Source organism: Pantherophis guttatus, chromosome 5 (assembly GCF_059756535.1).
Source record: "Pantherophis guttatus breed Tessera chromosome 5, ASM5975653v1, whole genome shotgun sequence".
Lineage (NCBI taxonomy): Eukaryota > Metazoa > Chordata > Lepidosauria > Squamata > Colubridae > Pantherophis > Pantherophis guttatus.
In genome coordinates, this window is record NC_142067.1 from 95,601,481 (window position 1) to 95,617,789 (window position 16,309).

Here is a 16,309-nt window from a genome sequence, read left to right on the forward strand (position 1 = left end):
TGGGAGTTGAAGTCCATACATCTTAAATTTGCCAAGCTTGAGAAACACCGCTCTATCGATATCCTCCTCCTTCTCCTCCTCCTGTTTTCTTGGCTTTACGGCAGTACTGAAAAAGAGTAATCATTTCAAACGATACAAACCGCTTTACGGCAGCAGCGGCAGGGGGAGGAAAAAAATAAATAAATCCGGGGAACGCGGGAGGGGGAAAAGAATCGGGTGGGTGGTGGGGAGAGTCGTGGCTCTTTGAGGCACGCGCGCGCGCGGGGAAGGGAAAACAAAATAATGAGGGGAGGAGTCGCTAGGTAGGTCGAGTGCAGGGGCGCGCGCAGCAGGCCGCCGAGAGCGGGAAGGGTGGAGCTGGATGCTAGCGAGCGGGGTCCGCCTCAGTCCCGAGCCTGGCCGTGCTGTGGAAGCGGCGGCAGGTTCGATTCCCGGTGGTGGGGACGGCGCTGCTTCCGTCGCCGGTTATAGTAGCAACAGCGGCGGCAACAACAACAACAGTGAGACCGTCGCGTCGCTGCCGGGAAAGATGAGCCTTTCTCCGAAGGAGCTGACGAGCCTGCTGAGCATCGTGTCTGAGGAGGCCGGAGGCAGCACCTTCGAGGGCCTCTCCACCGCCTTCCACCACTACTTCGGAAAGGCCGAGCATTTCCGCGTAGGCTCCGTCCTGGTGTTGCTGCTGCAGCAGCCGGATCTGCTTCCCACGCCGCCGCAGCGCCTGACTGCCCTCTACCTCCTCTGGGAGATGTATCGCACCGAGCCGCTCGCCGCCAACCCCTTCGCCGCCATCTTCGCCCACCTCCTGAATCCGGCGCCCCCCGAGCGCGCCCCCGCCGGCTCGGGCCCCGGAGCGGCAGGGAGCGGCGGCGGGGACGACAACGAAAGGCCGCCGCTCTCAGGTAGCTCCCTCACCTGGCCTCCAGTTGGGCCTGGGCGAATTGCCATTGGGGTCGGCGCCCTTTTGCCATTTCGGTAAAAAGCCTGGACTTTCCCAGAAAGAGTTTTGAAATTGGGGGGTGGGGGAGAGTAGGACGCAACATGAAGTCTTTGAAGATGCTTTTTCTGGAGGCCAACTGGACTTTGGGGTTGTTTTTTTTTTTGAAGATTTTTATCTTCTCAGCTTCTTCAGCTCAGAGCTTCTTCAGAGCTGAAGAAGCTTCTTGGATGAAAAGTGAAACGTCTTCAAAGAAAAAAAACAAGCTGGCCTCCTGAAAAAGCACCTTTGGGTCAACCATGACCCGGATGATTGAGAATCTCTATAGACTTTGAAAGCTGGGTTGTAATATCTGAGCATTTTGCAACTTCGAGTTTCTTTCTCCCTTCTTTTAAACTGAGGGGGCAACCATAGTTCAGTCGCTTCAACCAGATTGAGAGGAATAATTTCTCTGTTATCGGGGGTTCAATATATCCCTCTTGGCCTTTTGATGTGTGACATAATCTTAAATCTAATTGCAATAACTGCTCCTCCTGTAATCCTTCGTTAATTCTTTTCAGATGTCTTCAGTTCCCAACTTTTGATTGTTGTTGAGACTGGGATCCCCAGTTTAATGCTAAATGTTACCTGATGAAAGATTGGAAAACATTCCTATTCTGTTCTAATTTAACCATCTATGCCTTACATAGTTTATTAACCTGCAGGTTTTGGTATAAAAATGTCCACACAAAATGAAAGTAGACAGTTGATGAATAGGTAGCATATATTCTGTGTTTATCAGCATGCTTTTTGTTAACAAGTATTTGTACAGCAATAAATGCATATTTATCAAACACGACTTTCAGCTATGTTTGGAAACTAAGTCTCATACTGGAAGTAATATTTCCTCTGTCCTTTCTATTTAATTGTTACTAGAAAGTGATTAATAACAGCTAATGATTTGTTTAGATAAATAACAAACTGCCATTATTTGATTTGGTTTTATCTATGGATAAGATCAATGAATTGTGGCAAATAATGAAGGTAGTGTTTTGTATTTATTGATATCATGGAACCCTTATACGTGGGGCATATGAAAATAGCCAATGATATATGCACTATTATGGTCATGTGAGCAGCATTCCCTTCAAATTGGGAAAGATGATGGTGGACTTTTTCCTGCCTTATTTACATTTTGTCATCCATTATTTCTATCGCTTCTCTATGGTTCTGGTTCTCTTAGCTGAACAGAAGCTTTGTATTTCATTTTATTGTATGATTTAGCATACAAAAAAAGGAGATGTCGCTTGTGAAAAGCTAACCTAGTATTTTCTTAATGGGCACTTCTACTCTGCTTACTTGGTAGTCTTGAAGACAGAAGGAAAAATGTATTTTCACAATTCCCTCAGTCCAGAACCTCACTTTTAGCACTGCTAGAGTCTCCTCTCCCAAATTTTCTCGAATGGATTTTGGACAGCCTAGGAAGCCCGGACTATCAGATGGGTGGTTGCATGGTGAGAATCCCCTTCCCCTGCTTTTATCTGCAAGAATACTAATTTCACTGAATTCATACCTTTCTGGATTGAGCTCATAACAATAGAAATGCTATAACTTCTTTGAAAATTGCTGGTATTATAAAATAACTTCTTCTTTTTAAAGGCTTTTTGCCCGCAATTACTCCACCAGAAAGATTCTTTCTTTCCCAGCTGATGTTGGCCCCTCCTAGAGAACTCTTCAAAAAGACTCCAAGACAAATTGTATCGATGGATGTAGGAAATATGGGCCAATCTGTAGATATAAGCGGTCTTCAGTTAGCATTAGCAGGTAACAAACAAATCATTCCTACAGACCTCTGTTTTAATGAAATATAAAATGTGTTTAAACTTGCATGTGAATATTTTTCTTTTTCCTCATAACTCCATAGCACATTTTTAGTTTTGCCTGAAGTTAATTATATGAGTTTCTGCAATGTTAATTACTGGTATGTATAGTTTTGAAGAAATAATTTATGACATATTAGAAAGTAAAATAATAATTTCCAATTTGCTATGGAGTCACTGTGTGTTTTTGTTCCTAAATCAACAAAGCACATAAGCAATACTTCATTGTTTTGTCATTATTTGAAAATCAACATCCTATACTTAAAATAAAAATTTCCCTGTAAAATAAAATATCCTTTTATAGAAATTTTGAATCTATATGTGATGTGTCATTTGTGCATAGTGAGAATTGCAAATCCAGTCAAAGTTCTAAGCCTTTGCTATGTTAATATCTATTATTGAAATGACAAATACTCTGAAATGCAATGCGCTTCTATAAGAGCTGTGATAGTAATTCAGAACATTGCTTTTTTGTATGATTCATAACATGTGCGTGTCTGTATGTGTATGTATATATATATATATATGTATATATGTGTATGTGTGTGTGTTTGTGTGTGTGTGTGTGTGTGTGTGTGTGTATATATATATATATATATATATATATATATATATATATATATATATATATATATATATATATATATATATATATATATATATATATATATATATAATAAAAATCTCATAAACTCATTTTCCCACTCCCCCAGAATTCACTTTATATATGGAATTTTATGCTAATATTGTTGAGTATAGAAATACTTCATTAGTGCAACGTGAGATTCACTTCATTTTCCCTGCTTTGAGAAGAGAGAGTTATAATTGAGCTGGTTCTGAGGTTTTATTATTAGATTTTTTAAAAAAGCTTTTGACCCTTGCTATAAACTTGAAATTTTCAAACTCTTCCTTGTAGCAAACTGACTTGAAACTCCTATCAATCAATACTATGGTCATATTGAGATTAGAATCTATTCTCATAATATTTTTTATAAAGGTGAATGAAACTATGAACAACTTTAATTTTTAATCTGATTCTTAGATTATTAGGTAGATATTTTAGTAGACCTGGTCATTTGAAAATCAGACTCTTTCCCTTTTATTTGTTCTATTTACCTTCTTGGTCTCAAAGAGCACTAGAGAACTTGAAAATTTGTGTGCTGTTTGTGGTCTTAAGGAAAAGAAATTGCTCTGATGATGTTTTTTTTCTGAAGGCTAATATGGCTACCTTTGCTTTTCACCTACAGAAAATATAGTGTAAGTAACAGATGGGCTTATTTTTTCTAATCTTTATCAGAAGTGTGAGAAAGGCATTGATAGTAGTTTCATGCCATTTATATCAGTAAGCATAGCTCACACATTATAATAGTAAATTAGTTTTGATGGACCATTCTATAATTTATTTGCAATATACATTATAGGATGATGGCTAAATTCATTCTCTTTCTTTTGTGTTTAAAAAAGTAACTATGGTCACTGTATCTTGGGATGAGTGATCTAAGTTTAATATTTAGAAGTTAATTCCATAGATTAAACACACTTCAAAATAATATATTGAATGGTAGAATGAAACTGACACAGTCAAAACCCTTCCTAAAAATTAACCCTGATCATGGACACTACAGAAATTACATGCTTGCATTTTATTTTCTTTTATATTTAAGTCTGTCCATTTTAAAGGAAAATTTTGTTATAAACAGTAGTGGTATATAAGTGTCTCCAGACAATAAAAATTAGATTTTTTTTCTCTGTCTGTCAGTAAATTGATTACCATTTAACTGCTACAGTGGTACATCAGTACTCATTAATTGGTTCTGGGAGGTGCAATGACTACTAAAAACAATGCATACCAAACAAATTTTTCCCATAAGGAATAATATAGTGAATCACAAAACAATTGACATTAACAAGTTCTAGCTTGTGCATTGAGTACCAAAGAAAGAGTACCAGAATAATTTTTTTGCATCAAAATGCCTTGAGTACCAAATTCAATGAGTTTCAAAGCAGTTGGGTACCAAGGTATATTCAGAAACTTTGTCTCTGGTACTGACTGATTCTCAGGTGCCAAGTTTACAGTTTAAAAAGTATGATGTTTTATAAATGTAATACGTGGAGACAAAGTGTTTCCTTTTCAGCTATAAAGAATGATGTATGAAGGCCAAGAATAACATTGTTGCTTAATAGGAATCACAGCAGACATGCAGGAAGAGTTATGGAACTCAAAATACCAATAGTGATGTGATAATGAACCATTTTGTTAATCCAAATAACTGAGTATTTATGGAATAATTTGTGTAAACTATTTTGTCCACCAATAGTCGCTTGTTGGAAACTCAGCTTTATCTTTAAAAATAAAGTAGTATGGTCAAAGAGCTACTAGAGATTAAAAATTTTGGATTTTAAAAGAAGGAATGATTTGTTTATTTGTATTTGTAGTTATTTTACAAATATTTCAAGGCGGTGAACAGACCTGCCTCCTCCTAATTTCCCCACAACAACAATCCTGTGAGGTGATGTGGACTGAGAGAGAGTGACTGGCACAAGGTCCCCCAGCTGGCTTTCATGGCTAAGGTGGGACTAGAATTCACAGTCTCCTACTTTCTAGCCTGGTGCCTAATTTTTGCAGATAATCCTAATTTCTCATTAACAGAAATAGTCTGGATTTGTCAACAAGTTTATTCTTGTTTTTGTGATTCAAGATTTTGGATGCTGAAATTGAATTAATCTAATTTTTCTTTCAGAACGTCAGTCTGAACTACCAACACAAAGTAAAGCTAGCTTTCCTAGCATTCTCAGTGATCCTGATCCAGATTCTTCAAATTCTGGTTTTGACAGTTCTGTTGCATCCCAGATTACTGAAGCCTTAGTGAGTGGACCAAAACCACCTATTGAAAGTATGCATCATTTTGGGATACCTTTTATAGGGTTACAACATAAGAATTAAATAATCATATTCTTTTCCATGCCTTATTTCTGTTCGTGTTTATATCTGAAATTGGTGTTTATAGTTAGTGTTGTTCATATGAATGCAGTCCTTCAGATTGAAAAGCAGGATGTAAGGAAAAGATGGTTGCATGTTTGTTTAGAATCATAAAGTTGATTTTTAATGGTCTTAAATTCTGTTCCTTATGCTTTACTTTTCCAGAATATAGCTTTGTTGGACAGTATGGCATGGTGATTTTATTACTATCCCAATTGGCATTGGAGAGTTCTGTAAAGGATATCTCTGCAAAAAGTTTGCCACTTTATATAAAATTAGGATCAATAGATGCTAAGAAAGATGAGCATAGAAATATGCTGGTCTAAATGCTTGGGATTATCAGTTTGTAGATTAAATACGCTATACTATATATTGCAACGTAAGCTACAAAGAATGATATATTGTATTATATACAATATAACATATAGAAACAGATCATATGCTTGGGAACATTTTGATTGTTGGATAAATATTTTGACTTTTAAGAGATATTTTTAAAAAGAATGTAATATATTTTTCAGGTCATTTTCGACCAGAATTTATCCGCCCACCACCACCTCTCCATATTTGTGAAGATGAATTAGCTTGGTTAAATCCAATAGAGCCAGATCATACAATTCAGTGGGATAAGTCAATGTGTGTTAAAAATAGCGCTGGAGTGGAAATCAAACGAATCATGGCCAAAGCATTCAAAAGTCCTTTGTCATCACAGCAACAAACGCAGGTATGAAGTCAATTGCTGACTTGTTTAATTCTATTATTAAAATAATATCTTAATTTTAACTAAATTAAAGCTAGCTCAAGTTTACTAGAACCCCAAAATTGTGATATAAGATTAACAGTTCAGTAACCACATCAAAAAGTAAAAACATTCCCCTGTAACCTTGCCATGAGTTGCTGCTTTAAGATTATTATATTGACTTGACATGTACTGCCTTGCCATTGAAACTGAGAACTCAAAGCACTTTACAGTGTTCACTAACTTTTCTTAATTTTTAAGTTATTAAAACATAATTAAAAATTGGCTTTAAAGATTGGGGTAAAAAGAATCTTCCTAAAGACACAAGAAAGAAGTAGCCAACCAACTACAAAAGAGCTGTGTACTGTAATCTGGGAGCAATATGATCAGTTCTCTCTGGCCACTGATGGACTCTGATGGTTGTCAGAGAAAGCTGGGGGCTATTCCTGCTAGTCTGCTGCATGGTCCATCTGAAGCCTTGGTTGCCAATTTGAATGAGAAAACAGCTTTAGATTGATTGTGCCTTTACAACCACTACCATCTCATGGATACTGTCACTCCCTGCGATTTACAGAGCAATTAAGTCAGATGAAGCAAGACAAGAGATAAATAGAGCACCGCTGGCATTATAGAGGGAGAAGAACTTGATTGGACATGAGTTAGAATTGCTGTTAAGGCCTACTTTGTGGTGGTTAGAGTGGTAAAGTGTCAGTAATTTTCCACCCTTATTACATCTTCCGATAGCTGTTTTGGGTTTTGAGCCTTGCAGGTTCTAGGACTGTGCCATCTTTGGTGCTGGATGGGCTAAACTCTCCAGACAGATCCCATGCACAATATGAGGACAAGACTGTGCATCTTCCCAGGCAAAACCGCTTGAAAATATGACAAGATGAACTAATTCTGCTTGGTTGTAAGACCATATTAGCAGACTCTTGCAAGGCTGGAGGCATAAAGTTCTTGCTTTCAGTTTTAAGTATTGGATCCATTAAGATCAGTCTTAGTTTTTTCTTTGACTATTAAGCAACTGTGGGATCATGCCTATTGTTTCCTAGGCAGATCCTCTTTCTGCAAGATATTCATGTATTTCATCACAGAGATTCATGACTTCTGATCAAAGAGCAGGTGGTACTCATGACTAGGAAGACCTTTACTCAACTTTGTACTGGGTGTCAATTGTACCTATTCCTAGGTTGAGAGGCTCTACTCAGTCACTTAGACAATCTAATCACCATCTAGTTCAGGGGTGTCAAACCCGCTCGCATCGCGGGCCATATTGTGATGTATCACAATATTTTTTGCCTTTGCGGAGCTGGGGTGGGTATGCTCTCTGTGGGCTGGTGAGAGGTGGGTGCCAGTTTGACAGGCCTGATCTAGTTGGATTACTGTAATGCAATCTACATGCAGCTAAATTTGATGAATGAATGAATAAACAATTGCAGAAAAGGCCATTTTCTTTGTATCTTGTAAAAAGCCTCTGAACATATGGGCAACTTCAAGAACAGCTTCTGCAGTCCTTCATATCAGGTTTATAATTGAGAGGTTGTTTTTCAGGTAACCAGATAATTGAGAAGTTGTACCTTAGGTTACCAGGCTGTACTGTTTTATGGCTTAATGTCAGCTTTAAATGTGCCAAAAAAGAATTCCATAGTTGAGATCATCATTCCGGAACAACACTATCTTACACTAATTTCTAGTCTAGCAGCCACTTTGAAGCAATTGCAGTTTCCTAAACTTTTCAGAGTGCTTCTTGCCATAGCTACAACCTGAAAATCTAGGAGTATACCTGGCTATGGTGAGCACAATCATCCAGATAAGACTAAAACCCAGTTAATAAATTGAAATGTTTTATTTACTGAAATTAAAATTTATTTATTTAATTTCATATTGACTGAGTTTAAATTCAATATATGCATGGCACATGTCTTTAAAGCTTCATATGGCTTCATATGGGGGATAGAGTAGATAATTAAATTGCTGACTTGTAGATTTATTTACTTGTTTAATGTTTGGACCTTGTGTTAATTTTATAAAATAGAACATGAATGCTTAAAAATTAGTTCAACAGAAATCACTTTTACTAGCAATAGAATTAAAACCTTTACTGCCAATCTCCCTCATTTTTGCACATCATGCCATATTGGCCGTCAATAATTACTGTGATTTTTCTATAATTTTATTTTAACTAGCAATCTAGATAAATAAATTAAGTTGAAAGGTAATCACATAATTGTTAATAGTTAAACTGTTTTATATTTTTAAAATGCAGCTTCTAGGAGAATTGGAGAAAGATCCTAAGCTTGTTTACCATATTGGCCTCACTCCTGCCAAATTGCCTGATCTGGTGGAAAACAATCCTTTAGTAGCTATAGAAATGCTGCTTAAATTAATGCAATCAAGTCAGATAACTGAGTACTTTTCAGTATTAGTCAACATGGATATGTCTCTACATTCAATGGAAGTTGTAAATCGGTAAGTAAAATGCTTCTTTACTATATATATATTTAGTTAAACAAGCTTGATTTTTCAACATCTACATGAACATCTACAAAATTCCATCACAGTTTTCTCCCATTAAGAAATTATACTTTGAATGATTGTATTAGTGGAATACAGGTAGTCCTCAATTTACCACTGGAACCAGAATTTCAGTTGCTAAGCAAGTTGGTTGTTAAATGAATTTCACCCAATTTTATGATTTAAATCTAATTGTTAAGTGAATCACATGGTTCTGTTGCTTATTGGAAGCTGGCTGGGAAAGTTGCAAATGGTAGTATGACCTTGAGACGGTGCAACCATCATAAAAACATGCTGGTTGCTAAGCATCTGAATTTTGATCATATGACCATAGGGATGCTGCATAAGTGTGAGGACCAGTCATAAATCATCTCTTTAGTGTCATTGTAACTTCAAACGTCACTAAATGAATGGTTGTAAGTCGAGGACTACCTATAATTTGATTTTCACAGGTTCTGTGGAAAGTAAATTGCAGTTTGGAATATACGGTAATCTAAAGTCCTAAGCCTAACCTTTTGAGATATTAGGACAACTATAGGTTAGTTTACTATCCACTCTAGTAACATCTTTGTTCTCCTGTATAAATGGCTAATTGTGATTATGGGAGGTACTTTATAATTATGATTATGTTGGTGTTCTGATTGCAGTTTCAGATACTGTAATAGGATAGAGCAGATCTTGTCTATATGCATGGGAGGGAGAATATTGGGGAAAAGAAAATTATAAGAAAGAGTCTTGCCTGGAAGTGATGTCCTAATGACACACTTATAGTTATTTAATTGGACTCAAAGACAGTTAACTCAGTGTAATTTTTATAATATCAGGACAATTTGTATTGGTGATTCTTTAAGATAAATTTCAAGAATATTTACTCTTTTTGGCACCATGATTAACACAGTAACTATTCATATATAATATTTGACTATATTCAGTTTATAAAAAGTCAATACTCAAATATGCTATACTGGTACATAATGGCATCTTATGGTGTGACTGAAAACAATTGTTCATACTTTTAAAGACTGCAAAGTTTCCTTTCCTTTGAGGAAGGGAAAGATAACATTCTGAATAGAATATTTGATGTGAACTATATTCATATATCCATAATCTAACCAATAATGATTATTTAGTTGCATTCTGAAAAAGGATGGATGTATAGATATTAAATTTACTCCGTGTTCTCTAGCACAGCATGTTATTTTGGTACATTTAACTATTTAACATTTTATGTATAATAACATTTAATAATAGTATTGCTAGTCGTGTTAGATGCTTTATTTTACACAAAAGAGATATAATAAGTATTTTGAAGGAAATATGGCAACAGTCATATACAATCACTCAGAATTATTGTTCTAGTTGAAAAACAAGTTGTGGATTGTATCAAGAATAACAATCATCTTTTTAAAATTAGGACAAATGTTGCTTCTTCTGTCAGGATAAAAGCAAATAAAACACCCCAGGAGCAAAACAAATTAAAGTTTAATTTATGTGTATTGTTTAATGGACTGCTAAATTGGCCACGCCCACCCAGTCACATGACCAAATAGCCACACCCACCCAGTCACCAGCAACTAGCCACGCCCAACCAGCCAATTCGGCCCCCCAACAGTCTGAGGGATTGTGAATTGGCCCCATTTAAAAAGTTTGAGGACTAAAGGAACAGAATGTTCAGAAACACGGAATATAATAGAATAAGAATACAATGTATATATTAATAAAAAAACAAAATATTTTAAAAAATATTTTTATATCATGCCTTTATTATTTTTATAAATAACTCATGATGAACATTTCTAATATTGCTTTCTTCTCCTATTTTACCCATAACAACCACCCTATGAGGTGGGTTAGGTTGAGAGACACTAACTGGCCCAAAGTCACCCAGCTGCCTTTCGTGACAAAACTAGAACTCATAGTCTTATGGTTTCTAAACTGATGCCTTAATCACTATGCAAACTGGCTCTCTGTTACGATAGAACTGAAGTGACAGATGGATTATTAGCAAAGATGGCCAATTTGAAAATAATTAACTTTTAAATATTCAATAGGCTCACTACAGCAGTTGATCTTCCTCCAGAATTTATTCATCTTTATATATCCAATTGTATTTCTACTTGTGAACAAATTAAGGATAAGTATATGCAGGTAAGTGTCCAAAAAGAAACTATAGGCTTTTTGAATAAAGTAATTGAAAATGCAGTAAAAAAACTTGGGGAAGCAAAAAATATTGTTGCAGAGTTTAAGAACTGCAAAACCCCTTGACTAGAAAGAAAGTAAGTTCCTTATGTTTTCGGCATATTTCACATACAGCATATTATGATGATGTATTGTTGCATACTTAGAAGACCAAGGGCATAAACAAAAATCACAGAAATAGTCATCAGTTTTTTTCAAACATGTAAACATGATAGCAAAATTCTGTTCATCACTATATTTTAAATACTTTAAATGTATGTCTACAATGAATAGAGCAGAGTATTTCAGTATCTCTGTATAAATTTGTTTATTCATATGCTTGAATATGTTGTTTATTGACAGCTAAAATACAAAAAGTCATTGCTGCAAAGAACTTTCTGGTTGAATGGGAATGTTGCTTCGATGGTAGCCCTGTAGTTTCTGGATATTTTTAACAACTCAGGGACCCATAACTGTTGGTTCTACATTTGAAGGAGGATTTTAACCTTTTGAAACATTTATATTTGTATTGATATTTATCTCTTCCCATTTGGACAAAGATTTCTCCAGATTTTTCCCCTTTAAAGGGTGAGCTGTTGAGCCTATGTTCCATTTACATGTCAGATTTTATTAATATGCCATTTTCCTGACTTTGATGAATGCAGACATTCTTAAATGAACTGTAGGGAAAAAGGAACCTTTGATGGAAACATGCAAAATCCATTGCCTACAGAAAAAAGGTTGAAGCATTTGTTAAAATCCACAATGAGATAACATTCAGGAGCAGCTCAAGCAGATGCCTCTCTAATTCAGAATTTGTTGCAATATTTTATTATAACCTATCTCAATAAAAGTAGCCTACCTGTGGAGTTGATTTTTACCCAGTGGGCTGACATCATATGAGCAAGCAGCTGGTATCTATTACAATGATAGTGCTTTCAAGGTGAATCTAGATTGGAAATTGGATGAAAAAACAACTTAATCTATTCCTGCTTTTTCCCAATCTTAAAATTTCAGATAATGGTGCATATCATTGTGATGATAAATGAGTCATTTGCTGCTTTCACCATCCTTACAAGGGTCACTATGTAGATAATTAGTAGCTTTTTGAAATTTCACATAAACTAGTAGATCTATTAAGAGACTTCACTGTTAGCTACTCTGCTTATCTTGAAAGAAACTAGTTTTTGATAATTCCTATTTTATACTAATTCCCTGCTCCAGAGATAACATTTCTGACTAAAGTCAATCAGCACGTAGTATTCTTGCACAAATCTTTTATTTTGTTAAATAACTTCACTGGGATATAATTATGGGTCTAAGTACTCTGGAATGACTTATTTGATTAGTAAACTCTTAGCAAAAATAGGGCAATTTTGGGAAAGGCTATTAGAAACAGCAGCCTTTAGTACTTTAGCCATACTTTGAGATCATTGGGTCCTATAGGAGGAGCCCTGATTTTTGCAATGGTTAGAATGCAGTAATGCAGGCTACTTCTGCTGACTGCTGGCTGCCAGCAGTTTGACAGTTTGATCCTGAGTGGCTCAAGGTTGACTCATCCTTCCGAGGTGGGTAAAATGAGGACCCAGGTTGTTGGGGGCAATTGCTGACTCTGTAAACTGCTTAGAGAGGGCTGTAAAGCACTGTGAAGTGGTATATAAGTCTAAATGCTATGGCTATCATCTCAGTTTCTTTTTTTCTTGTCATTTTTGAGGGAAGAGAAGAAGAAACAAAGTGGGAGAGGTAATGCTTTGCTGTCGGAATCTAGGCAGGAACACAACTAGTTTTCTTTTATAAAAACATATTTATAAGCCTGTTTACCGTACCGTGGATTATTATAGAGTAGAAAGAACAATCCACCATTAAATTGTGAGAAACCTACTAATGTAGCATTTGCTACATTAATTATATTCTTTTGGGGTTGTACGTAGTGAATATAAAAAGGGAAACAAAAAAGGCTTGTTTTCAGAACAGTAGAACAAAAGAATCCTATTTCACTTTGTCTTAATTCCTTTGATACAGGTAGTCCCCAATTTAAAACCACAATTGAGACCAAAATTCCGTTGTTAAGCAAGGTGATTGAGCCTCATCTTCTATTTTATTTGCCATGATGGTTAAGTGAATCTTTGCAGTTAAGTGAATCATGATGTCATTAAACAAGTATAGTTTTCCGCATTGACTTGGCTCATTGGAAACCAGCTGGGAAGGCTGCAAATGGTGTCACATGACTTCAAGATGCAGCTGTCCTAAAATACATGCTGTTTACCAAGTGCCTAAATTTTAATCATGTGACTGTGGAGATGCCAAAATGGTTGTAAATATGAGGTCTGGCTATCACTTTTCAGTAGTTTAACTTTGAAGGGTTACCAAACGAAGGGTTGTAAGTTGAGACTACCTGTAATTCGAAATTCATTTGAAATAATGACATTTCAGTAAATACTTATGTGCTATTAGGAACATCAGTTAATTGCAGAATTTAAAATTTGCAAATTTAGATAAATTATGAGATGACTTGGCATCTTTAAATATTTTTTTGCCATATCAAGATTGAAATCTGTTTCTTTAAAAAATCCATTATTTGTTTGCTTTAGAATCGGCTGGTACGCCTTGTTTGTGTATTCCTGCAATCCTTGATTCGAAACAAAATAATTAATGTACAGGACTTATTTATAGAGGTACAAGCCTTTTGTATTGAATTCAGTCGGATAAGAGAAGCAGCTGGACTTTTTCGATTGCTGAAGACACTCGACACTGGTGAAAATCCTTCAGAAACAAAGACGTCCAAATAAGACTGATTTGGAACTTTTTTTTTTACTTGATTAGTGTGAAAAAATTTCTGTATAGTTTTTTTGTTCCTTACAATTAAAATGTTTGTGCTTTATTAAATAATGCCTGTTTGTTGAAGCTTTTGTTGATGATGGAACTACTTAAACTAATTTGAACTTCAAGTAAAATAACCTGATGTTAAACCTGAAACGCTAAATTGGTGCCAACCTACCTAGCAAAATATTCTGTTATTCTCGTTTGAGTCCCAGATAATTTTTATTTTTAATCAATAGTTTTAAAAAAATAAATTAGAAAAACTTGGGAACTTATGTATTTCCAATTAACAGATCACCCACTAAAAATAATAAAATTGTGGACCCAAAAGGAGCCCATTCTTGTAAAGGGCTGCTATTGAGCTTAGAACATGCCAACATCACCCTTTAAAAGATGCTACTTTTTAAAAGTGCTACTAAATGCTATGAGTAGACCGCTTCGTTTATTGTAAGTTTTGTAGATGTATATGTTTGATTTAATCAAGTACTTGATCTAGGATTGTTTTAAGCAAGTTTAAGATCAATGGCATTAAACTCCCAGGAATTCCCAGTCAATATGACATTACTGAGAATACTAGGAATTTAACTTTATGCATCAGGAAATAGTGGGTGTCAGAAACAGATCATGGCAGTGATCTTGCTAATGTGAAATACTGTATTTGCTTCTGATAATTGAGAAGCGGCATTTTGAAAGTGATTTCTTAAAGTCTTATTTCACTCTGCAAAGCGGTTAGTTAAACCTTTTATAGTTTTTGATAAATCTCCTGAATTACTATAGTCCATAATAAAGCTTCACAAAAAATAAGAAAGGATATCTGTAAATGTAATGGGAGAAATTCTTGCTATTTTGGGGCAAAAACATTTGTTTTTAAGGCACTCCTTTAATAACTTAGAATAAAAGATTGTTTTAAAAAGATACAAGCAGTAATAAGTTCTAATGGTATAAACATCAGACTAATAATTAAGCTTTACACGTCACAGATTAGAATAAGATTATATTATAAAGATTTTTCAGTTTTGTACAACAGTTTTGTACAACAAAATAGATGTTTTGATATCTAATATTAAGTTTAAAATATTTTGACATTTGAAATCTTGTCAGAAAAAACAAATGTAATTCAGGATACTTCTGTTTCATCTCCCAGGTATTTTTGTAGCCAATTGTCTTCTGAAAATGGATGTTCAAAAACACATTCAATTCTATTTCGAGAAGACACTTTCAAGGTGTCATCAAATGGCAATCATTTTTACTTAATTACTGTGTTTTCCCAAAAATAAGATCCGGTCTTTTTTTTTTTTTTTTTTGCCTCCAAAAAAGGCATTAGGTCTTATTTTCAGGGAAAGTCTTTCACTGTCTTGCCTCACGGCATCAACAGCCCTGCGCAGCAGGAGCCTGTGTGGCTGCTGCTGGCCCACTTCTACGGGTATTTGTCGCTCTCCCACAACACCCATGGTCTGTTTCATCATCAGAGGCCTTCAGGAAAAACCTTTGCAGTCGAGAAACGAGCTCTGACAGCGCTTGACGGTGAAACGAAGGCCGGGGGATGCTGCACGCGTCAGTCCAGAGCTCCTTTCTCAGCTGCAGAGGCCTTCAAGAAAGGCCTCTTGACGGTGAAACAGAGGCTGGGGGTGACATGCGCAAATGGCCACAGAAGTGGGCTGGCGAGGTAGGTGTCAGGGTGTGCGAGGCTTGGCTGCACTGTCCTAAGGTAAGTGGGTGCAGGGCATGTGGAACAACTCGACCCCCCATCCCCACCCTAGCTTTTTACCCGTGGGCCTCGTCCCACCTCATGCAACCAGGTGCAACAGAGTGGTATGGGACTTAACTAGGGCTTATTTTGGGAGTAGGGCTTATATTGGGCACTTGTAAAAATCAAGCTAGGTCTTATTTTCAGGATAGGTCTTATTTTTGGGGAACCCGTTCATGAGGACTGCCTTATTGATCAATGCTGGGCTTGCGTACAGTAATGGTGCCTAAATTGGTGATATAATTATTGTATAGTATTCTAGAACAGATTAAGGAAAATTTTAATGGGAATCCCATCCCCTTCATGTAATATAAAAATGTAGCAGAAATATTTATTCTCAAATATACTTACACAAACAATAGTTTATAAAAGAAAGGATCAATAAATCTTAAGTTTTGAAAAATTACTTTTTTTATAGAAAGGCAGAAATGGCATATTTCCACCAATATTCTCTCTAAATCCCTGAAAAACAAAGGCTGGGAAACAAGGGATGGCTAATACCCTGCAAAATCATAATATAAAGTTGTTAAAAAATAAT

The 16,309-nt window shown here is 35.9% G+C and overlaps 1 protein-coding gene across 1 annotated transcript; it reads left to right on the forward strand.

Moving 5' to 3' along the window:
* The first annotated feature begins 138 nt into the window (after nt 1-138).
* CNOT11 (CCR4-NOT transcription complex subunit 11) lies at nt 139-14,093 on the forward strand. Its single transcript, XM_034431276.3, has 7 exons — nt 139-899; nt 2,573-2,737; nt 5,535-5,687; nt 6,295-6,497; nt 8,779-8,981; nt 11,078-11,174; nt 13,796-14,093. Exons 1-7 carry the CDS (start codon nt 362-364, stop codon nt 13,991-13,993), a joined length of 1,557 nt encoding a protein of 518 aa, XP_034287167.1. The 5' UTR covers nt 139-361; the 3' UTR covers nt 13,994-14,093.
* Nucleotides 14,094-16,309: the final 2,216 nt, after the last annotated feature.